General features: G+C 38.8%; 1 protein-coding gene across 4 annotated transcripts in view; it reads right to left on the bottom strand.

The window, feature by feature from the left end:
* arhgap32b (Rho GTPase activating protein 32b) overlaps positions 1-24999 on the bottom strand; it is an 87532-nt gene that overhangs the window by 59044 nt on the left and 3489 nt on the right. For 3 of the 4 annotated variants that reach the window (XM_026372036.1, XM_026372037.1, XM_026372038.1), the window contains exon 2: positions 5550-5873. The exons of the other annotated variant lie outside the window; for it this stretch is intronic. In XM_026372036.1, the coding sequence (XP_026227821.1) occupies positions 5550-5644 (95 nt within the window). In that variant the 5' untranslated portion in view covers positions 5645-5873. The remainder of the gene's footprint in view (positions 1-5549; positions 5874-24999) is intronic. 4 annotated transcript variants of the gene reach the window in all.

Below are 24999 nucleotides of genomic sequence, written 5' to 3'. Positions count from 1 at the left end.
TAGTCAATAATTTATCCACAAGACAAACTACTGAATGACTCGATTTGAATTGGCTGTACAAAGAAAGAAACTCTTAATGTTTTCAGAAGTACAGATCAAGTTAAATAAAGCATCAGTAACGAATAAGGCAAGTCAAGTTTACTGTATACAGTGATGACTATTTCTCATGTCAGAGTATACCCTGTTAATTTTAGTGCGTTATAACGTTGTCCTCTGCCCTTAAAAATGCACTTTCTATAATTAATAAAGCAACTCCAAAAAGCACAGCTTTTTAGTCGACTTTCTTCTGATCCCAAAATGTACACTGGCACATAAGTGATAATGCATGTAGGCCATACTATCCAATATTAAAAATAGACCATTAAAGCTTATTTAAGACTGGCATTTCTTGCTGTAATGTGACCAAGTTTCTACTAGTTGCCCCTGGGTGAAGCTATGACAGCAGAATTTTTGAAGTTGAAATTCAAGCTTGGTTTCGGGTTCACTGAAGACATTCAATCATTGGCAGGGAATGGTGGGGCTGCCCTGAGGAGAACAACGGCAGAGAAGTTGAAATAAGTCAAGCATGATGTTTCTACAAGGTTTAGATGCATCAAAGTTTGTTTGTTTTTTTTCGACCTTTTTAGTACCACATGCAAGGATGCAATTTAATCTCAGTTTCATGGTCATTTTAATAAAGAATGATGGACAACCAGTATTTTGAAGAATCCTAAAATCTCAGTGTTTCTTTGCTGCAAGAAGGAGGAGGTGAAGCAACAGTAACAAACCATCTTTACTGTTGCCTGGTTATTATATTTGATTTTGACAGTTGGTGTCTATGGTCAAAATAGGATGTGGAAACAGGGGAAGAAGGATATCGCCACTATGTATCATCAGGAGTTAGCCGTGTTCTCATGAGGATACATAGCAGTAGCAGTATTCATATTAAGTTATTAGAACTATTCTGAAACCCTTTCACATTTGGCTACGTTATTTATTTACCACTTCACCATAGCTTGCCAACAATGCAACTCTTATGAATAAATATAACTTACTTTTACTTTTTAATCTAATGTGCCACTATATTATATGTATTATATGAATGATTGCTAAATTGGTATGGTTGTATATTGTATTCATTGCAAACTGGACAAGTTTACTTTAAACTGTACTCTCTCTGACTGGTTAAAACAAAAAGAACCTTGGCCAGGTATTATATTCCATATTATGGAATACTACAGACTACTGATTTTGATTATAATATTTGGAGCAATCATATTTTGTATATAAAATGATCATAGTCAGTCATAAGAATCACAATTAGATATTATGCTCAAATCATTCAGCCCTACTATGTAACATGTAACTAGTAGAGACAGTCTGAGTAAATAAGATACGACTCATCCTAGTGCTTTTAAGAACACATGCTTTGGGTTCACTGCAGTCTCAAGTATATAATCAAAAGTCCAATCTATTGTGGAATCTGCACATGGATCATTTCAGCAAAATGAAAAGGCCTTTAAAATCAAGAAGCAGCAACAAAAAGAGAGAAGAAAAAAACATGGAGGAAGCCATTAGTAAGCAATGCACAGGATTTCAGCCGTATGCATGTTTTGGATCACGTCCACTGGCTAGTCTCTCCAGTTGGCCAGCAGTTCAGCTCCTATCCCACTGAGGGAGTTTATCTGTCCTACATATGGCAGAGCAGACAAGACAGGACTCTGCTGTCTAGCTTTTTTTTTTTTTCGTTGTTGTCAAGACATTCAGTTTAAACCACCAACTTAAACTGTTGTCATCCTACAAGGGGGAACTCTACTTGAGGAACCTGATCTGGCAATGTGGCGTTCCAGATGTACTGAAAATTAGCAGTACAGCTCTGCCAGTCAGCCATGATGAACTGAAAAATACCTAAATTTCTTCATAAATGTTACTTTGCACTTGATACAAATGAACATATCCACGGTCACTGAGTAAACTGGAACTCTGGAACTGCCCAGAACTCAGATATAGGTTTAATGGACAGCTCTATTGGTACCTGTTCACTGAATAGGGGAAAGGCCAGAGCATAAATTATTCGATATATAAAACATGCAAGAGCTGTATGCAAGCTATCTAATTGTTTTCTCGTGCTCAAGTGCAGCACATGATGAAGCTAGAGAATTCTGGTGGACAGGATACACACAAATACAAACTGTTATTCATTTATGAGTCTTAATGTTTTAAAATCATTTCATTAAGTTTAATAAATAAAAATAATCAGTTCATTTAGTTTATCAACTCACTCCAGGATCTTGAGAATACAATGAGCTGCGCTTTACTCTGGAGTGCAAATGAGGAAAAAAAAACAACATAAATCACTGGATTTTAGTAATAATTACTATTTTTTGTAGTTGCTGGTTGTACTCTGTTAAGCTACGTGTTTTTCGACCCCCCCTCTGTTTATATATAGGTCACCAATCAAGACCAATAAACTACACCCTAATCACACCTGGATAGAAACACATATTCCGCTCAAAAAAAGCAAAACTGTCCAGCACAACAAGGCATCCAGTACTCCATGTTGTTTTGCAACACAAAACAACTTGGAGTACTGAATATAACACATGAACAAAAAATTATCCATCAGTGACACTGCAAAATATGTTATATATTCATATTATCTTTTTAAAGCTTTGACTTTTAAACTGGTGAATTAAATGTATGTACTATGTGTTAGCAAAGGCTGTAGAGCTCAGAGTGACAAACACAATAACCATGGAATATTTCAATGAGGTTTTTACACCTGGACAACCAGCACCACACACCAGCAAGTGCCATTATTTCAAACCAAATTGCATTTCTCTTTCTGTCCCTAGTTCTTAGTGCAGGGATTCTGTTCAAATTTGTCATATTGGTCTGTGTACATATATAAGAAAAATGACATCATCAGGGTTATTTTCTCAGACTCTCCCATACCCCTCTAGCCATAGAAGACTTTATAACTGTTTTCACAGGCTGAATAGGACTAACCATGAACTTCGTAACAATACCAACAATTATTCATAACAACTTGATGAGAAGTCAATGTACTAATAGAACCATTCAGCATAAGATTTTAACCTAAAGTAAAAAAAAAAAAAAAAGATACTCAACAAATTACCAACATCAAATCAAGTGCCTGTACAAGTAAATAAAAACCTACATGCCTGGCAGACTGTGCATACCTTAAATTAGAATCTACATGATCTATTTAGTTAAAGATTCATGGGAGCTTGGATGCCAGTGTGGGCTTTCTCCTGCAGAGTGTACCGTTCTGCTGTCCACTCATCTGTCTTACTGGATTAGGGAATCGTAAACGGTATATGTGTAGCGTGTGTGTGTTTTAATTTACCTTCCGTCACCTCCTGTGGGCCTTATGTTCCCAGTTCACTTTTCCACTCCTGCCTGCTGATCTTGTGATCCACCCCTGTCCACCAGGATTCACCGGACAAGTTTAAATCACTACCTACTGGCCAAATGCCCTTCCTGTCTTCTCTGATTGAAGAAATAATCTGTTGCAATAGGAAACTGATTGTGTACACACACACCTACGTGTATGCACTGTACATTACATCATTTTGACACAATTATCAGAGGAGAACCATCTCTTCTTTATATTCATCGTGTCTTTTTCTCTCTGTTCTCTTTGTTTCACTCAATCACTGTTAGTAGTAATATTGGGCTGTGGTCTAATGTATGCTAAGCTGCTGCTGCCATGGTAACCCTGGTGCAGGATTTAGACCCAGTTCAGGGCTGAAGGGGTGGTGTGAGTGGGGCAGGGGGGGCCTGAAAAAGCCCTCACTGTAATCCTCCCACACTTAAAAAAAACAAAAAAAAACACACAAGACAGGTATACAGCCAGGGACACACACACACACACACACACACACACACACACACACACACACACACACACACACACACACACACACACACACACACACACAACTAAACCTGCAATGGGAATACACCCATCATGAGTAAAGAAGTTGCTTCCTATCTATATTTCAGTGTATTTCAGAGGTAGAAGAAAATGCATCTAAGCCAGTCATAGTGCGAATGGTGACTAACAGAAATAGTAAGAGAACGACAGCTAAATGAGTCATGGCCTTAATTTCCATCTGTAATTGTACAATGTGTCAAAGGAGATCCCCGGGATGTGTAGGAGATTAGTTATACCTCTGGAAGAGATTGTTAACAACTATAATATAGAGGAGACATGTGATATCCGAACAGCACCTGCTGGATTACCAGCGTTTGCTGTGTACAGCGAGACATGCAGAGAAGCAGCTAACAGCAAAGTGACTTTCAGGTTCTAAAAGGACATGTTATAATGGCTTATCATAAAACAGCTTCTCTGCCCTAGTTTAAGCTTGTGTCTTTAAGGCCTCCAATTCTTCCTATTACACTGTTCTGATTGGATAGCTTGTGGAAGTCTTCCTGTTGGCTGAACTGTGGCAGCTAATCTGAGAGGGTGGACAGGATGGCATACTTGGTGGATAAAGTACATTTAAATAGATCTGTTTTAGATTTCCACAACGCTTGAAGTCAACTGAAGCATTTCAAAAAAAGCAAAGTGGATGAAATTTTGGTTTTACCAACAGCATCATGCAACCACACGTTCACCTTAAAGTTTTGGCCTATGACTATGTACAGCATAACATAGGCACCCAAATTCACAAAAGTATATATGTGAGGTCAGAACACACAACGCACACACAATATAGCCTCTTCAATGGGTGCTTGGTGCGCTTATCCCCTATTTGTGTGAGTATATGTTTGTCGTAAAACATCTATGTGAAGCATGTACTGTACACAGTGGTTGTCCCTAAGTGTTTTTGTGAATGTTGCTTAAGGGTGGGTGGGTGTGTTACAACAGCTGTAGCGTATGATGACGTAATTGGCTGAAAGTGGATACGCTCAGCCTCTGTGGAAGCAGTGGTCAGTGGAGCCTGGAGTTCACTGGCTCTGTCAATGAAGGGTATTCCAGCAGTGACGGTGATGGCAGTCACCTAGTTGCTCTGGGTTGATGGGTGTGGGTGGGGGTTAAATAGGGGTTGGGTGGTGACTGTGCAAACTCACCCTATTGGCTCAGCTTTCACACAGGCACGTCTACCACTGCCTCCCCCTCCTCTTCTGCATGCACATACCCTCCTCCTTGAGGCATAGAGGAAGCCAAGTAATACCCCTTTCTATCATGGACACAAACTCAACACTGCTACAAGCACAAACCAGATTCTCCGGTTGTGAAAACCTGAGCATTTTCTTTACTTGCAGCAAGTGTAATGAAACAGATGAAGAGACAAATGCAGTGCAAGTGTAAGAGGCTTTCTGTGTGTCAGCATGCACACACAAACATTCACTCTTACTCCAATGCATACATTCACATGCTCCCTGTGCACCTTGCTCTTATTATAAACAAACTAGCATGCTCCTCACTAAACCACAACCTAAGGTGTGGTCCTACTCTCCACGAACAGTCTTCCTCCCCTCTGTGCTCTGATGGCAAATTTCGGGGAGTCCATACCTGAGGGCACGTGCACCAGTTTTACCTGTCCAAGATGTCATGGCTGGACGTGGCTGTGGCTCCCAGCAGTCCCAGTGCTGCACTCCCCACTGCTGCGGCAGCCCCGCTGCCTGCCTCCATGATACTGACTCACTGCAATGAACAGTCTGCCAGAGAAGCGGAGAGGGAGGGGAGGGGGAGGGAAAAGGAGGGAGGGAAGGGGAGGTGGAGGATGTGAAGAGGTAGATCAGGAGGGAAAAAGCACGAATAAGATAAAAGAAATCACATGTGCAAACAGGAGGGAGGATGATGAAGGGGAAAAAAGCTGAAGGAGTGAGGAATGTGGAGAATAATGAGAGAGGAGATAGAACTGTGGAAAAGATGTGCAGCGAAAAAAAAGAATGAGGGGGGGGGGGGGGGGGGGAGAAAATCATTAATTGTATTTGTGTAGTCTGTAGATCAAATCAATCAAAATCAAACCAAAAGTCATGCTAATGGTGCTTTGCAGGCAGGATTTCACTTTAGTGTTAACACACAGATTCTGGCACACACATTCCAGTGTGTGAATCAACAGCCCAACATTGGTTTGGTGACATCCTGTGGTGGCTCTGCACTCTGAGGTCTCCATCCTGATCCCAATGGTTCAATGGAAAAAACATTTTTCTGGGTGTTCCATAAATGTTTTCAGCACCTTAATGACTGCATTTGTTTCCCCAAAGATGAGCTCCTATATGGTGCTGGTTTCAAACCCCTAGTGTAAATTTGTAGAAATCCCACAACCAAGTGTAATAACAACAAAAGGAAATACATCAGATAAACACATGCTTGTTATGCAACAGCAGACTCAGTATTGTTGTGGAAATGTGCAGCTAATATGCATATATCCATCAAAATGTAATGTTGATGTCTCAAACTACACTGTAAAACTTCTCTGATATACATAAGACACTATATTCCCTCCTAGAACAGCTCCAAGTCTTCAAACCTCCGTTGTACAGGCTAGTGAACTCTGTCCCATTATTAATGCTTGCCAGGACTTGGAATATATATATTATATAATATTTTTCTTTCGTTCACAAAACAAACCTTGGTAAGATATGACGGATCATCCGTGAAATCACGACATCACTTTGTAGAAGGAATGTTTTGAGAAAATCGCGCACATTGTTGCTTATTGTTGTTAAAATATCATTTATTTTCTCTGTGCTCCATAACCTTTCCCCTACCTATTTATTCCTCACCCTTAAAAGTGCAAGATACCCTAACTAAGAGATCAAGACATGATGTCAATTTCAATGTGAGAAAGAAAACTTTGCATGAGAGGCTTTTTTCAGGCTGTGAAAAAAACAAACATCTCCTTGGTTTGAATGGAGCCTGCTTGTTGACACAGCAGGGATACATGGGGAAAAATAAGAGTTGAACCTGACTTAACTTTTGCTGCAATGCTACATGATGACATCTGGCAAAACATGACATTCCATCGACCAATTAAAACGCAAGCTTCAGAGCATATAACCTCAAACATCCTCAGTTCACCTTTTTTTTTTTTTGCATGCTATAGCGTCTCTCTCTCCCCCCATATTTCTGGATTTCTGGAAGCCAAAGTCATTTCTAGTACATTACTTTGTAGTGTGAACACCATATTCCTAATGTTTACCCAGTTAGTGCGAAGTGACAGAACAAATTAACTGTACAAAACAACAACACTAAAACTGGACTTCCTGGAGCATTCAAATCAGTCTCACTTGGTCAACACATCTACACCAAACCAGTCCTGACACTGTTTTAATACAAGGCCATAAGGCCATTTGTGGTGTGAAGACCTGCTAGGGTGACCTTATTTACTGAAAATCACATACCACCTACCCTTTTTTTTTTAAAACACAATTATTCCCGAGACTCTATCATTCTTACTTTATCATGCTGAAACTCTAAACTGGCCTTATTTTAACATCAGAATTTGCTCTAGTTTTCATTAAAAAATATATTTTCCATTGTTCCATAATACATTTTCAGACAAGAGAAATGCCCAGTGACAATAAATCAATAAAGATCAAAATTTCTGTCAAACATACACTTTTATCATAAGTTCAAAACTCGCATTAACTGTGATAAAGGTTACTAAGGGACTATCAACAGTGCACATCTCCTACCCACTGAATCACTGGAATACCCATAATCATAGCAGACGACGCCCTCTTGGGCATTACTGCTATAATACAGCACACCACATGACACCCTCCCAACGAAATCCAAATGTCACTTTGTCAGCAGATGGAAATGGATGACAGGAGCACTACAGCAGGAATGACCCAGTGAAACAGCAGAGGAGTAGTCCATCCAGGCCGTTTTCTGTGGCAGTGAATGGCTTTGCACCGTAATCCCAGGAGGACGACGCCAACAGGAGAGAGATGAGGGAGGGTGGGAGGGGGTGCAGGAAGAGAAAGCGTGGGAGGAGAGGATCCTCACAGACCACACCGAAGCAGCTGGTTCTACCTCTCAGGCAGACTTCGTGTGCATACGTAATCCTCCATCCTCTCCGTGATATGCAGTTTAGTCAAAAAGAGCACCATACGTAACAAACGTGATGTATAATGGCAGACAGTAAAATACCATGTATCTATTCAGATATTTGAATTTTCCAGGAACTACTATAACGTCATGTTACACGTTTAAGAAAATTCAAAAGAGATTCAGGGATCTTCCTTCTAAAAATAACAAGGCAACAGTATGAATCACAAGTGATTAAGCCTCGCTCTGGGCCAATCAGATACTAATGCGTCACCTTCTTTCGACCTGTGATTGTCTGTGGCATAGAAACATTCCGTCTGATGAAGAAATCACCAACTTACGGGGTTCTGTGTGTGCTCAGTACAAGAGTTTGTCAATATTTAAACCAAAGCAGCACTGAGCAGATGACTACGGCACAGGTTGATATCAGCAGCTAAGAACAACTGATAGGTGGGACATGGGGCAGTAGAGATGTGGACACAGACATGGCCTGCGTGTTGAAATTCATCTCGTGTCTCAAGCTACTGTAAACTCCTACTCTTAAATCATCCACACACATACACACACACGGACATGAGCTCAATCTATACAGCATTAAGTGTGTGTGTGAAAATATACCTCTCTCTGGTTATTGTAGGGGCAATGAAGTGTGTGCATTAGTTGAAAAGAGGAAGTGAATTTGTGCATGCCCGGCAGACAAGCAGGGCAAAGCAGGCCGAGCTTCCCACAAATACCTGATGCAGCACAAACCCTATAAAATGGCCGACCTTGAGAGAAGACAAAGCCACAGCTCAGAGGAGATTAAAAATCAAGAGTAAATCGTCTTTACAGAGTAAACATTCACATCAGGAGCTACCTGAAAACAAATAGTTCACTCAGTTCAGTCCTAATAGAATTAGTCGGGAAATATTCACAACTTTACAGTGTTTGATACAGACAGTGTAGAGATAATTAAGACCAAAAGCTTATAAAAATCCTATTTTTCTCTGTGAGATAACGGCAACATTTAAAATGTAATGCTTCCACACTGAATCTATTCTGGATACCATGATAATCATATTTACTGATGTGTACCTGACTACACTTCACAGCATAGTCTACTCAAAAGCACTGCAGTGATCATACAGACTATGTTCTCCCACGTCTGCATTGGTGAACACTCTGACATGCGAACTGTGATATATGAAGACTGCAGATTGGTAACTAAGCTTTCAAAAGCATCCCATTTTCATGCTATACTATGGAATAAAGGATGATGGTTATCATACCAAAAAAAATGCAACCGAACTGAGCATCTAACCTGCGCTTGCCTTTTAAACATGACATTGGGCACCAACGGACCCAATATCCGGCAGTGGAGGAAACGACAGAGAAGCCAAGCTGATTATCACAAGTTTCCAGCCTCCAAAAAAGAAATTAGGATCTGCAGTTTGGGATTACTTTGAATATCCTGGAAACAAACGTGAAGTTATCTCATTTGTAATAAGATGGACTCAAGCTGACTGCACTTCGAATTCTTTAAGCACAATATCGTGATAAGAGGTACATATTTTTATTTTTATTATTTTCACTTCAAGACTTTCATAAGTATTGTTACTTATGTACAAGATGTGAATACTTCCACTGGTGCTACACTTCTGTTTTCATTGACTCAACAGACAGGAACACCACCAGTCACCATGGTAACTGTACATATCAAAGATTTGCTTCAAAATGCTTAGCGCAGATAAAAATTAAAAATACATGATGAAAAGGGGATCTAATTTCATACATAAAAACAATACTGGCAATACTTGTTTTGTTGACTAAAACTAAACTAAGACTAAAGATGACTATAAAACAATTTTTATCAAAAGACTAAAAATCAAAGGCTAATAACACTGCATGTAAAGATAACACAAAAGAAGAATGTGTATTCTTTCTACGGCTTGTATCACTTCTTGCTGCTATTGCAACATGCACATTAAAAATGGGTAGGTTCAAACTAAAGGTGCTATCTTCTAAGTTGTTCATCGGATCAAGACAAACGCCATGAAATAAAAGCTGAGATGTTGTTGTTTTGTCTCATATTACTTAAGATAATACTAATAAAACTTTTGGAGGGGCTAAGACATACTGCAGAGAGTCATGCAAATGTTCACAGGTCCCTCGACATAAAATCATGTTTCTTCCAGTAAAGAAACTGCAGTTACAATTACTTTTTGCATTCTGGTGAAAAGTTAATCCTGTCTCTATGGTTTAGTTCCCTGATGATTGTAGCAAAGCCATTTTGAGACTGGGGTATGTCAATAGACCCAAACAACAGGTATGACCAGGGTTAATGACCTTTATTGTGAGTTTTAACTTAAGCATACACTGTTGGTATTAAGCTAATTATCACTGTCATTTGTCTACTGCAAGGTACTGCTTCAACTCAACTCACTTCACTTTTACTACCCTGTACTTCCAATTCCACTGCAAATGTAGTAGCCCCTCAGGTTAGCTGGTCATCATAGAGGCTGTGCATCTAAAAGCTGTCAACCATAGACATAATATATGCAGGCACCTTAGTGGCCATTTCAGTCTGTTGCTGCAATACATCAACACCATATGGGACAGGGCAAATCTGGCCAATAAAAGTAAAGTGGGGGAGCTCCAGCTTTCCGGATAAAAAGCTCTATTAATGTTTTCTCAACTGAAATCATTTTCTGTAGCACCCTGGTAGCCAAACAGTTACAGTGTATGCCACATGCCCAACTAGGGACCTGTTCAGCATGTCCTACACCCTGTCTTGTCCTGTTTCATACTACTAATACTATCAAATAAAAGAAAAATGAAAGTGGTTTTCTATCAAATATGATTCTATGTGACAGGACAGTCTTGCCTTGTCCATCATACATATGGTGATAGCATACATTCTGTATATATACTGTATTGTATATCGATGTTATTCTGTATTTGTGTTGCTGTGGCTCTTTCCTGGTTGTGGTTCCCTTTCTTTCTGTCTGTGTTGAGAACAACTGTAATGAGGCAAAACAATTTCCCTTTGGGATGAATGAAGTTTTTTGAATCTTGAATTATGGCAACAACGTTGACGTACGATCCAGCAGGAAATCCAATTCTACAGCCGCATAATGCAAATACATTTCCTATGTTTTTTCCGTGTAAGCTTTCAACTGCCGTGAAACTGCCAACTCACACAGACGCAATGAGACAAGAAAACTGTCGTTCAAGTAATAACTCTTCTCCTTTGCCAATCAGTTGTCAGTTTATGTTATGATGCTAAAGGTAGCTAATTAATAGTAAACAACTGAGCAACTGTGAAACTGAGGCTGATGGGATCAGTTTTGCAGGTACTTGGTCATAAACCAAAGTGCTGGATGAATAGATTATTTTTAACATGATGATGATTGCACCAGGGGAGTCGGAGATTCAACAATGTTCTGTTTGTACAGTAGAATTCATCATCTGATTATCTTTATAAATGTCTGTGCTAATCCATCCTATAGAAGTTATGATATTTCACTGAATAAATAAAATAAAAAGTACCTTCTGCAAAGACATCTATATTACATTGTCTGTGTTAAATGGATGTCTGAACCATTCCTTCCAACAGTTGTGGATATATTTTAGCCTACACAATAGTGAAGACCTACTGACAGACCCCAACCACAGTGGTAAGGTGGCTAAAAACACTACAGTGTTTAGTTTAGTCTATATATTCCAAAGTTTACTTAGTTTTATTCTCCTGTCCTAACACTACTGACCATAGCCACATACAGTGCAGCCCCCCCCCCCCCCTCTGATTTGAAAGCACCTACCATTCAAACATATTGATATGCAAATTAGCCAATTAATTAGACACTTTTGGGACACTTCTTGAAGCACCTAGCAACAGTATTCAACTTTCCCTTGAGTTTGCAACACTGTAGGCATGACAGCCTAGCTGAATGTTAGTTGTATCTATTTCATGGTTTCTGATATGAACAGCAGAGGTGCAGTTTGTAAAGCAAGTTCAGTGGTATCAAGAAGCCATTTAATCACCACGGGACTTTTTCCACTACAAACCTAATTTACCACCTGAAAGGACGACAACCTGTGCAGCATGCAGGCTGATGTGTAGCAGTACCCTAAGAAAGCACTGAGAGGTAGCTGTAACCATGGCACAACAATATACAAGGTTTTTTTTTTTCTTCATGTATTCTTCTCTATCACATTCACATCTACAGCTGATTAAAACTCATTTTCATTGCAGCACACAACACAGTACACACTGTCAGATAGTTACATTGCAGAATAATGCAAATAAAGCAAAGATTTCCTTATTTTCTCCTAACGCTTTAATATTATGCCTGACAGTGGGAAAATTGTGCTTTCTTTGCAACTATTTTTAATGCGCAAATGAAAGACAAATGATACATTTATGTTAACATTAACATTAGTAGATTATATTTACTTGCTTCCCTTTCTGCTCAGACGGGATACGTTTTAATTCATTATCTTGGCCAAGTTTAATACGGGCACTATTAAACTAGGACTGGCAGGAGAGACCACCCAAAGAAAATTATGATATGAGTAACTTGGCCTTTAAGAAAATGCATCAAGTGAATCAAATGTAATATACTAAACAGTCAAAGCATAGACAAGGGATGAGTGACCTTGGAAAGGATTTAGAAGCTCTTGAGCAGAGCTGGGTAACAAAACTTGTCCTGATAATTAGCAGACAAAAATCTGATAAGGCACCCACTCACAGCAGCAAACCACGGGGCGACTACACTTAGCTACTCAGAAGAGAAGATAATATAATTGAAGGTGAGATGTGGATCTAAATTACCACACATGACAAATGAGCTTGCTGGAGGAGCAGAAATGACAGTAAGTATATTTACATGCACTCTAATGATGCAGCTACAACCACATTAAGGGAACAGCTTGGTTATTTCAATTGTCATGTAAACAACTTCATCTAATCAGAATAAACACAACTCAATTACCAGAACTGGGTTACTTGTCAGTCTTTTAAATTGCTCTTGCCAGGGACACTCCTTTGTCTGGTTGCTTCAAGTTTCAATTCTTCACAATCACACAAAGTCACACAGGCAGATGTAAAGTGGTGTGTTTGAAAAAGGAGCAGCTTGGCAAGTAGCAGTGGAAAAATTAAACACTGATGCAAGAGCAAAACCTCATTCATATTAAAAAAATCCCACCTCAGTAAGTAAATGATGCATTTGAGTAGTTGATGAATGCATCGATGTAATAAAACAAGGCCAATAATACCTATAAATAATAACTGAGATACCCAGATCAAGACTCAGATAACCAAGCCCTTGGTTTTCTAAAAGATTTTATGCATGATATCAATTGCTACATGGCAGTGTTCATAAAGAAGAGCTAATGTCACACAACCTCTCATGAATATGGTCTGGCTAGCTCAGATATGACAAACCAACAAGCAGTGCTCAATGCAGGATGACAGCCTGTGTTTATCAGCTGACATAAGTGCAATAAGCAGCAGAGGATCCTGTTTACTGTAAACTGCTGAGTGCAGTATCATCTTACTGGACAAAGTGCAACTTATTGATGTCTGGGAAAATAAAACCGAGGTGGAAATCTGTTATAAAAAGGGTTCCAGTTTTATCCAAATGTTCCTCAAAACTAAAATAGAGCATTCATGAACGGAAATTTAGTCTCAGTGTAGTTCCACACAACTGTGCAACTATACACACTGAAACAGACTGTATAACTGCAGAGCCTAGAAGATTTTCTCTGTGCTGTTCCATTTTTTTGCATCACTCTGACCAAGCTGCTTGTGGCTTTTTTTTTAGTATTATTTTTCCGATACAAATATAAATATGATAATCGTAACAAACATTTGGTTCCTGAGTGAGATTATGGCCACAGTCTCAGCTTGATCATTACATTTGCAGTCAAACAGGTTTAACAGGTTTGCTTATGTGAAGACATGTGAGCCCCTACTGACGTCTAGAGTGTGGAAGTTACCTCTAAACAGTCTGGACAGGACTGCAAAAAGCATTAAGTAAAATCGCTAACAACTAGCAGTAGCAGTAGTAACAGAAAGTAATGTCAGTGAGAATATGGGGGAGACAGAAGGCTTCACACAAATCTTTCTTCAAGTTATAACCACATGTTAACAAATCATTTGTTTTTCAGAATGCCACTTAATGGCTGTAAACCTCAATCAAGTGGAATAGTGAAAATACCCGAACTCTTTTGTATGTGCAGTTGCAATTATTCAGACAAACTTATCATCCTGCACCCACTCCACAGCCTTACTGGAAACTATTATTTTAATTGCAATGTTGACTTGGCAGCAGCTGTACACTCTAATCACTTGGCACTCCAAAAACAAGCCGACAAGACAGAGAGAGACGAGCATTAACTTCATTGAGGCTGGGGCTTCATATTCGCTTTCTTTATAGACTCTGCAGAGCATCTGCTCGATGGTCTGCCATGGAATAATCTCAGAGTGAAAGTGTTCTGCTGAGGTGTATCACCATCACTGTCTAGAGGAGAGCACAGCATGCTGACTCATTGTGACAAACACTAATAAATGAGTGATGTATCAGGGATGCTTGGTTATAAATCTCCAAGAAGGCTGTGGCGAAAACGCTGGCTGATTTAGCTGAAACTAATCCTCTGTCCAAGTGTGGCATCTCTCCTGTCAATTAACTGTGACAGTATCTGCAACAAAAGAAAGGCATGCTAACACAAACCTATGGCTCACTGACTGAATCTTTCCCTGCATGTCTTGTCTTCATTAGCTCCCCCCCGCTCTGATAAATGAGGCAAGGATGCCTTACTGGTGCTACTCTTTGTCAGCAAAACTGCATCAGTGACAAGGCTTTGACATCAATATAAATAAAATCTATATTTTGCCAGGAGCTATTTTTAGTCAATTAATCACAGACTTTCACACTTGTCACTGTCACGACTCATGGTGTAAGACATGCTAATCATATACATGTATATGAATATGTTTCAAGATCACAAATCTTATGCCTCTGTCTTGGGTTTCCCAAACTAAATGTAAATCAAAGTGAGTACCACCTTACTTTTTATGGGGTGGTGGTAGTTGACCCATCCCAATAGTTAGTTTATGCACTCATTATACAATTTATGGACATAGCTTCCTAATTTTCTTGCAGACCTCCGTATTGCCTGTTGTGTTTAAGTGCATGTTTCTTTACATAAGACTGTCACATTGCTGTGCCCTCCCGTCTCGTCTGTGTGTGTACTATGTGAATGAGCCAAGATGCACCCAACAACACTGGCAGAGGAAATCATACTGTGGGTATGTTCTATGGTGCTATGGACAAAAGAAATGAAAGAAAGTTTTTTTTTTCCCCACTTGGAAACTACCCAAGTTAGAAACTGTATCCTTCTTACAGCATTCTTTCATTAGGCAGCAGTCAAAGTTACTTTCTATTGTTGTTATTTTTTTAATTTCCTAAACCTACAACCTAAATCAAGAATTCTTTTCCAGACAGAAGATCTAAAATGAACAAATAACACTTCATAAACCCAGTGACTTATAATTACAAATATGATGTGTGTGCTGTCCTTCCAAACTAATTACAGTTCTGACAATGTGTCTGTCAGATTCTCTGCGCAAGTAAAATTTCTTAAATAAATGTCCTCTTTAGTGTTCATAAAGGACAAGCTCCATTAATGGCTCTTTCTGTGTTTTTCTACATAAATAATCAAAGTGCTGAGCATGGCCACATAGCTGGCTCAGACCTTTTCCAAAAAACAAACAAATAAATCGAACTCCTCTTTCACAGAATTTGAAGAGTAAAATAAATACCTTCCTCTAAAAACCTACATATTCAAAAGACCAAAACACTGAAGCACGAAACTGCAGGAGAAGCAGTTTTCCCTTGCAAACAAGCAGCAATTTCCGATTTGAGATCTGTGTGAAATATGCTGGCAGAAACAATTAAAATCAACGACAGGTGGAACTGCAGGTAATATACAGATAACTTTGCTTATTTGCTTCTTCCTAAAGTAGATACAAAGTTCTGTAGAGCTGAGGGGACTGAAGAGTTGGATGAGAAAGCGATGATACTGTCGCAACAGAATATTGAAATTATTGTTCAGCTTTTCCAAGCACTTCATTTAAAGGTGTACTGCATCAATTGTCAATGTTATTCTTTTAAGGTTTATAAAGATCCCATTAGAGCTACAGAAGACATTATGACGGCAGTCACACCCTTAATAACCTTTTCTTGTAACAAGACCCCAAACACAGTTCAAACAACTATAGAAAGGTAAATAACTCCTGGTCCAGTCAGCACTAACACATGTCCCAAATGAACACACTCAGCATGTGCACTTACGTACCTGTGGAGCACAGGTGCACAACTGCTACTACACAAGTATCTAACACCAAAACATCTCTCTGACGTCAAAATGACAAAACTGCAGTGGAAGTATTTATTACAGTGAGTTTTGTCTGATTGTTGGTTGTTATCAGTGCCTGACAGTGGTTGTTGCCTTCTTAGCCATTATATTACAGTTACACAATGGAAGAATCCATAGAGCAGATATGAACAACTAGCATTAGACAAATTGTAAGCAGTTTCTTTATGTGCATACTGTCAACCTTTTGCAGATTAAAAATATGGGCACATTTCATACTATAATCAGCTCTAGCCTGACCCAAGTTATGATTATTATTTATTGGCAAGTTAACCAAAGAATGTATCAACCAATTAAAAAATAACCAACAGATTCAATCACAAAAATCAACCACTAGATTAATCAGGAAAATAATCAACAGATTAATCAATACAAAAATAATCATTAGGTGCATCGCTATGATATACCCAGCATTGCAAAAATGAACTGAATCAATCATTTACACACTTTAAACTACCTTTCTAACCTTGATGGTCGTAGAAGAATTAACTAAAACTACTACTGACGCACATTAAGACTGGTGGTGTAGGAACTAGTATTTAGTCTACATATAAAAGCATACAATAAACTCAACTATAAATTACATTATACCACCCCTGCAGTGTTGTTCTGAAGGTTTCCTGTTGCTTGCTCATGAGATCCTAACTAAACCAGCATGATACTGTCCCCCCTGACAGTGACCCTAATTCCTGCAGTAGAGCGTTTTTATGAGGTAATTTTGTAGCTTTAGAGGAATTAGGTCATGATAAGGCAGTCTGTTCAGCATCTCTGAGTGACTTTAGCACCTTTTGCTATGCTGTGGTAGCTGCAGCTAAAGGCAAAATCCTGTGATACAGCTTTAAAATACTGACAATCAAAAAGAAAATATTACTGTAGATAACAAGATATTAACCAGAATGACTGTAAAACTAATACATTGTAAACCTGTGGTTTCAAATGATTACTTGTCTGTTGGGAAACAAATCACAGTCCCAAATTATTGTTAAAAAAATGATAATAATAATAAAAAAAAAAAGCAATCCAGATGTGGACCACAATGCCATACTTATCTATCTACATATCCACATCATGCCACTGGAGTCAGCCAGGCAGCAGCAGCAAACTCGGGACAAAAATCAATATGTGACACAGCTTTTACCATTCTTTTTCAACACTTTTTTTTTATCTGCCTCCTTATGCTTGTCATCTGACACCTTCTCTAAAGTCTACAGCCTCTGGAGACTGGATGTCGGAAGATTGACCTTGTTAATTCAATTCACCTTCATATGATGAATACAAAGTCTGCCTGCCAAGGAATGGGTTTTAGTATCAGAGCCAGGCATGCTTCATAGACAACTTAACAGCTCTACACCTTAAGGTTGGCAAGTGAAACCAGTAAAATCTAATTCTCCCCTTTATCTGGCACTGGAACATTTCTTCTACCTGACTTAATGTAAATGTAAAATTACATTTACTCAGGTAGAGTAAATGTTACTATGTCATTCTGTGACTAAAGGTCCTCTCAAAGCCATTTCCCAACATTAACACTGAAACTAAAATCAACTTGACTTAAAATCAAATGACTCTCTATAGTGTGACCACATTGGTAATATACCACTAGTATTCCACTAAGCCAAGTGGGCCCATATATTTTTGAATTAATGAAGTTTGATAATCATACTCCATTTTCACCTAACTTATTCACTCAAGTTAGTAGCTGTCCTGTCCACATCATTTTTGTTAACACAGTGGCAGTTGCTGGGGAAATTAACATTTTCCACCAACATCAAAGAAATATGCAGATTTTTAAGTTGTTGTCTGTGTTATTTCTTCCTGACAAGATTAACATTATGGAGGGAGGTGGGTTATAAACTGGGTAGAATTTTAAACTTGACAAAAATAACACGGTATGGAAAGGGGAATCCCACTGTATGTGCCCACCCTTTTTCCTCATGGTTATAACAAAACACAACAACTTCTTACCTACAATTTACCTTTTTTAGTAGGATCTACGGTATGGCACTATGGTACACAATTTGTGAATCAGCCGTATGACACCACCAAATGGCATACTAGGTAACCAGCATCATACTCGCTGAGTGCAGTAGATGTTCACTAAGCAAAAATGTTGATTGAATGATGTTATTAATGTTTACTAATCTAACATTAGAAGAACTTTGCATTTGAAGTATTTCCAGTTTGTGATATTCTATACTTTCATTCTACTACACGTCAAAGATGTTGAACTTAATTCAGATACAGATCTTAAGTTCAGCAGCTGCATTCCTTTGGCCCTGAGCATCAACTTGTTGCTGAGTATAGGAGACACGACATATAGTCACAGCAAGACACAGTGGAATGCAAATTTTACATCAGATTTCAAACTAGTTGATATCCAGCACCATCTCTAGACAAGGAAAATTTAAGTAGACATTAACTATAAGACATGCTGTACAATGTACAGAGAAATACCACCTGTACAGGGCAAACGCTGTTAGGTCCAGTGTGATCCACTGTACCGCAACTTTTACATTGAGTATACAGTATGGGCAAGAATGGCTACACAAGTCATGAGTACTGCTGAGCTTCCACCACTACTGTACGCATTGGATCTGCTCAAACTAGTGTACTGTTGAAACTAGTTTAATTTTTCCAAGTGAAACCAGTCCACAGCACTAGTTTAAACTTGGATATAAAAGATTATTATTTGTTACACGTCTTGTACAATTCTTGACCAGTTTTAAGTAAATAAAAAAGTTAGGCATGTTGTCAGATGTGAGGTTTTTGTCCTACAACATACAAAATAATGATCAAACTAATAATAAAACCGCCAACTAAGACAAAGCAAAAACGTTATTTTAAAAATAACTGTCTTTGTAAATTTGATTGTTACATTGGCAGTTGCAGTTGTACAGTAAACTCAGCTTCCAGTCTAAATACATTAAAATTCATTCTTGCTTCAATTTTTTCAATGTAGATTTAAAAAACACTAGGCATGACAAGGAGTGGTCATGTAACACTGACACCACGACTCCCAAGCCTTGGAACTAATGTCTACCATTCATAATCCAACAAGAAGAAATATGCACAACCTCAGATTTATTTAAATGTTTGAAAAAGCAATTCAGAGGTCTGGAACCAGACTAGACTTTGTAGACCAAACCATAGATAACAATGTTGAGATTATAATGCTCTGGAGGCCAAGGAGCAAACGATATACTAGTGCTGATTTGAAAACACATACAGCACACCATAATACCTTGATAAGCTCATGGCATGTTATTTCCCTTTTGCTGTGTAATTAAATCCCTTAATGCAGCATTCAGCATGAGAGACTATGTGTGCTCTATGCTTTGTTGCCATTTTTGAGAGAGCATTAGCAAGGCCTTTAGATAATTCCAACTATATTTTAATCACAAAATAAATCTGTTATGGCCTTGGTGAAGATGCTCTTAATGGTTAAAAAGTTTATTCCATAGTACACAGTTGTACTTACATTTTTTGAAAAACTGTGATGTCACAAAACATTTGTGCTGTGGCTTAGTCATTCCTACTGTCATTATTGACTAGCTGGTGTCAGTGATGCAATTTCTCACATTCTCACTCACAGATGTGGAGTGTAACTGTCAATATCTATCAAAACTTTCACTGCCTTTTGGCCTTAAATCTGGGCTGACATACTTCTTTAAAGAACCCATATTATGCAAAATCCACATTTTGGTCATTTTTGCAGTAGACTCTCAGGCCAAACATCTTCAGCTGAAAACTTGCAGTGCACCGCCGTTTTTCCTTGCTGCAGCAGGCTCACTCTGTTTTCAACGGAGCTGTCCTCACTGACGCGGTCAGAATATAAAAATATAAAAATTGTGCATGTATTCGTTTGAAGTTCCAACTGTTCGTGGCTGCTGGATGCACTTCAAGACTGAAGCTCATACATGGACGGATTCTGACTGTGTGTGTGTGTGTGTGTGTGTGCGTGTGAGTGTTTTGTCTTGTTTGTTTACTGGGTGAGCTTGTTGAATGTAGTCACATTAGCTGCACAGTAATGCTAAACAGCTAACTTGGCTAACATCGACTGTTTTGGTATAAATACACAACTGCACAATCAGGAAGTTCTAGATACATCGTGTTAAACTTTTAAAACTATTAGGTAGCATGAGTGCCCTTCAGCTGCCATGACACTGTCTACAACTGCATCAATATGTCAATTGATGACATCTGTATTATGTAAACCTATACTGTAGGTCAAAGCTTTCATGTAGGACAGCAAATATATATTTCTTGAAAAGTCTTTGAGAGGTCTGTAGTACAGCAGTTTACAAATGGTTCTTTCAATAGGAAAGACAGAGTACAAAAGAATGGCAGGGGGAGACAATGTTCTTCAATGACCAGACAGTTTAATATTGTCTGCCACATGATAAGGAAGTGAAAAGCTCTGACTGCTGCCAACCACTGCAGCTCTGTTGTAACAATGAAATCAATGGCTGTTCAACCAGAACTGGACAGTCTATAAACATTATTCACATGGCATTTTAGATACGCACTGAAGAAAACAGTACCATCATTATCTGGAGGTCAAACATGTCTCAAACTATTAAAGGTGAATCTTGTTTAGTTGACCTTGGTTGGAGGCCTGTTCACAATTATATTTGTTTAGGAGCAAGCTATCACTGAGAACCTCCATCAAGCATACTGAATAGAGACTTTGAGCCAGGACGAATAGCTCAGTATGAATTAAATCATACAACAAACCATATGAAACCATTGAAAAGTGGCTTTGGTGGCTATCGTGCACACAGCTTCTTGTCTATGTCCCTGTGTCTTAGCTCCTGCACAAACACTGTGAACAGTAGCACAAAAAGACTGCAGAAGAGAAAACTACATCACTTAAAGTGAAACGTGACTTGGGCTGGTGGTGTTCTGCTTGTAATGGTATAGACAATAAAATTTGACAAGCAATATTTACAGCCTTGCCTACAGTCTGACATCCACCACCAGTATGTGTTTACCACAGTGAGCTTGTTAGGCTAAGAAGGCCATTATGCATGGCAAGTGACTGCTAGTTTCCAAATCAAAGCACAGTGTCATTTGCTACCCTATGTGAAGTAATTTTAGACAAAAATGAGAAAAAGCTGAACATACTCTTGTCGGTTCAGCCATTTCTACATATTTTTAACAAATAACTAACTTAACATGTGTTTGATTAAGAAAAAACATTCTTGAAAGCAATTTCCCCAGAGGCCAGCTTCTATAAGGTGAATTCACAATTTTATAAAGGCAAACTTATTGGAATATCAGTTTCAGGAAGAAATTGCCTGAACCATTAGGGAGACATCAGCAGATGCTTTTTCCCCCGCGATGTGTAAATAATTAATTTAATTTGATCTCTTCTCTATTCAGCAATTATTGCAAATAAAAAAACATGTCAGTGAACCAACTAAGGTCACATGGTTATTCTAATATAATAGTACTGACAGACGTCTTGTTACAACACGATATGTGGATTTGACCCTAATATACCCTGACAACATGACATCCGTCAACCTAATTAGCGGAATGGAGAAGGGGGAGTGGGTGTGTTTTGGAAAGTGGGTGACCAGTTAAGTGTGAACCACTAGACAACTCTACTGTGAGGTTTTGCCTCACTGGGCCTTTGGTGTCTGACGCCCCAGGGCTGCAGAGCATCCAGGAGCAAAGCCTAGAAAAAAGTAAACCAGGCTACAGTCTGAACAAAACAAGATGAGCGAAAGGCAGGCCCGCCAACAGATGACATAACAAGGACACTGAATAAAATAATGAGATTGAAAAATCTCCAGTCTGCTACTTAAAGGTCTGCAGTTAATTCTTTTCAAAAGATAACTAAAGACAAATAAATGAAGTCTGGTAGAAGAGGCAGAGGAGTTTGTCCGCCCCCTCGCTTTAAAGAAATACACCACACTGTTAAAGTTTAACTTGGTAACTATTTGGCTCACCTTTATCTTAGTCACTCACAAAATCTTTACAATATGTGTCTTCACTTCAAAAGTTGAGCCAAGCTCTCACATAAGGCATCCTGTGAGACAAGAGTAAAAAAATATGCTGTAGCTTTGAATCTTTTGTATGCTGTGGTTTGGTATGAAAAAAAAAAAAAAAAAAAAATGTAACATACTAAAACATTCACAAATGAATGACAGCACTCTTAAAGAAGAGGGGCACTAGATGAGCAGACAGTTTTTAGGCTAACAGGTAAGACCAATAAGCCCCTTCTCCTACTGTATGACACTGTAGAGTGTGTTTGCAGCAGCTGAATATCACTTCTTGAGTAAAGCTAGTAGCTCTGCATTGAATTGCACTGCACTACTGGACGACAGTTGTCTACAGTCCATACATACATGTGGGGAACATGGGGTGGGCTCTCATGGTGATTTAAAGCTTGGCATGTCTTTGAAAAAGCATTTTTGACAATATCTACTGTATAATGTATTTTTAGACTTTCTGCCTCAACCAGATAGGTCAAACGGCAAAAGGACATTAGAGCAAAAAAAAAAAAAAGACAAAATACAGGAGGGAGACATCGGATCACTAACTGGAACTGGAATGCAGGATAGATATCACAGCTGTTCACATACTCATTTTAACAAGAAGCACAATAATGACAGCACTGGTGCCATCACCACAGAAACTAAGCTGGACAACCGCTGGACAACAGAGGCCATGAAATCTTTTAATATTGATAAAAACTATTCTGAACACTCAGTTATTAAAAAAGAACACAAGCAAATCTTAACGATGATAATGATGATGATGATTATTATTATTCATGCTGCAGTATCTCTTAAAAAGTTGCTGGTAATTATCTTTCACAGAAATCAGTTTTGCTTTAATGTCTATGCCAATTTACTCAAAAAAGGCTATATTTATTTTATATTATATGTTGTTCGTGTCAATTGCCTTTGTTTTGTTTGTTTTTCTTATTTATATACTTGAGAACTTTTTTTCCCTTGGGCTCTGTTATTTCTGCAGTGACCTATATTTCCCTTAAGGATCAATCTACAGTATTTTATCTTTACTGTTGGTATACTGTTCACCAGAAGAACTGAGGTGAGACTAACAACTGAGGTAAAACATATTTACGCAACTCCACAGTTTCAGCATAACTTCCATCCAACAACTCCAGGAAAAGGCTGGAAAATTGTTGACAGAAAACATCAACGACAATCTCAGGTATGAGTAGCTGTGACAGGTCCCAGCGCTTACTGGATGCTTTCAGCACCTTGTCACAACAATCTGTTGAGGTTCTACACTTCTGGTACAATAGCGAACCAAACTTTAGTTGCATGGCTTCTCCAAACCCTTCCAAATAGTTTCACACCAACTTGTTGCCAACAAAGTCCTGAATGAGAACTCCATTTTGTCAATCCGATCTCATTATCCTCTGCTGGGCCATTGTGGGAATATCCTGGCAACTTGCTAATCAGTGTCTCTGTCAATGCCAGGATTGTTTACGGGGGAATGGAATCTCTTTTGGGAATGTCACGGCATCCTCGGAGGCCCGCAAGTGTGCACCAAGCTTGGAGCAACATGCTTTTTCACACTAAGAATGGAGAGTGCGCGCTTCTGTGCATGTGTAGGACGAGGCCTGAGTACAGCAGCGTATGCATTATGCATAATTGATGAACATGCGGTGAGGAATCATAATGGAGACTAAGCCCTGCACAATGCGTCAGTATCTAAGGCTGGGGTCAAAGGTCACGCCTGGCTTTGTGTGCATCTGCTGAGGACAGAGAGAAACAATAAGACTTTTGAGAGTGCTAGAGGTTTCATGTACGTAACAAGAAAACAAAAGAAAGCAGTTGGTTGCATGACAGGAGAGAGAACAGTGTGCACACCGTTTTTGATTTAAATGCACACAGTGTTTTCATACACTTGTTCTTTTCATTTTCACATTTATTTACAATTTATTTGGATAAACCTGGTAATATTATTGTTTCCATTCGACATACAAGCCAACACTCACACATTTAGCTTCATTAGGGTGTATTTGATTCGATTCAAAGGTTATGTGTTTGCATGTCAAGGCAAAATGTATCATGTCATCTTTATTTCACTACCCATACCTACCTGTATACCTGTTGAAAGTATTACTAGTTGTTATATGATAAGTGTCAAGCAAAAATAAAAATCTATGGCAAAGTGTTTACTAGGAAGTTCTTTTATAATCTAAAGGCACAGGGCTGTGTGAGCTTAGTGCTAGTGTGGTAACAGTAACAATACTAAAATGATGTTGCAAAGCAGGTGTGTTTGCCTGGTACACCATCTTAGTTCAGAACATGAGAATGCAAGCATCTGCTAATTCTCATTAAAGACAAAGTATCGTGGGGGCCGATGGGAATGTCATTTCCAATGCAACAGCTTTGACTGGAGTGAAAAATATGCTGCAGTCCTCCAAGGACTTACATCTACTCTAAGCAACTACAACTACTTCTCCCCGCTGACTGTTAAGACAGGGCTAATCCTGAGGTTACTTTAGCAGTAAATCATCTCTATTGCACTGCAGGGTGTTCCTTTAGCTGCAGCTGTCTGTCCAAACATGTAACAGCAGCATTAGA

This window comes from Anabas testudineus, chromosome 14 (genome assembly GCF_900324465.2).
Source record: "Anabas testudineus chromosome 14, fAnaTes1.2, whole genome shotgun sequence".
Taxonomy (NCBI): domain Eukaryota; kingdom Metazoa; phylum Chordata; class Actinopteri; order Anabantiformes; family Anabantidae; genus Anabas; species Anabas testudineus.
This window is presented reverse-complemented; position numbering and strand designations above follow the sequence as displayed.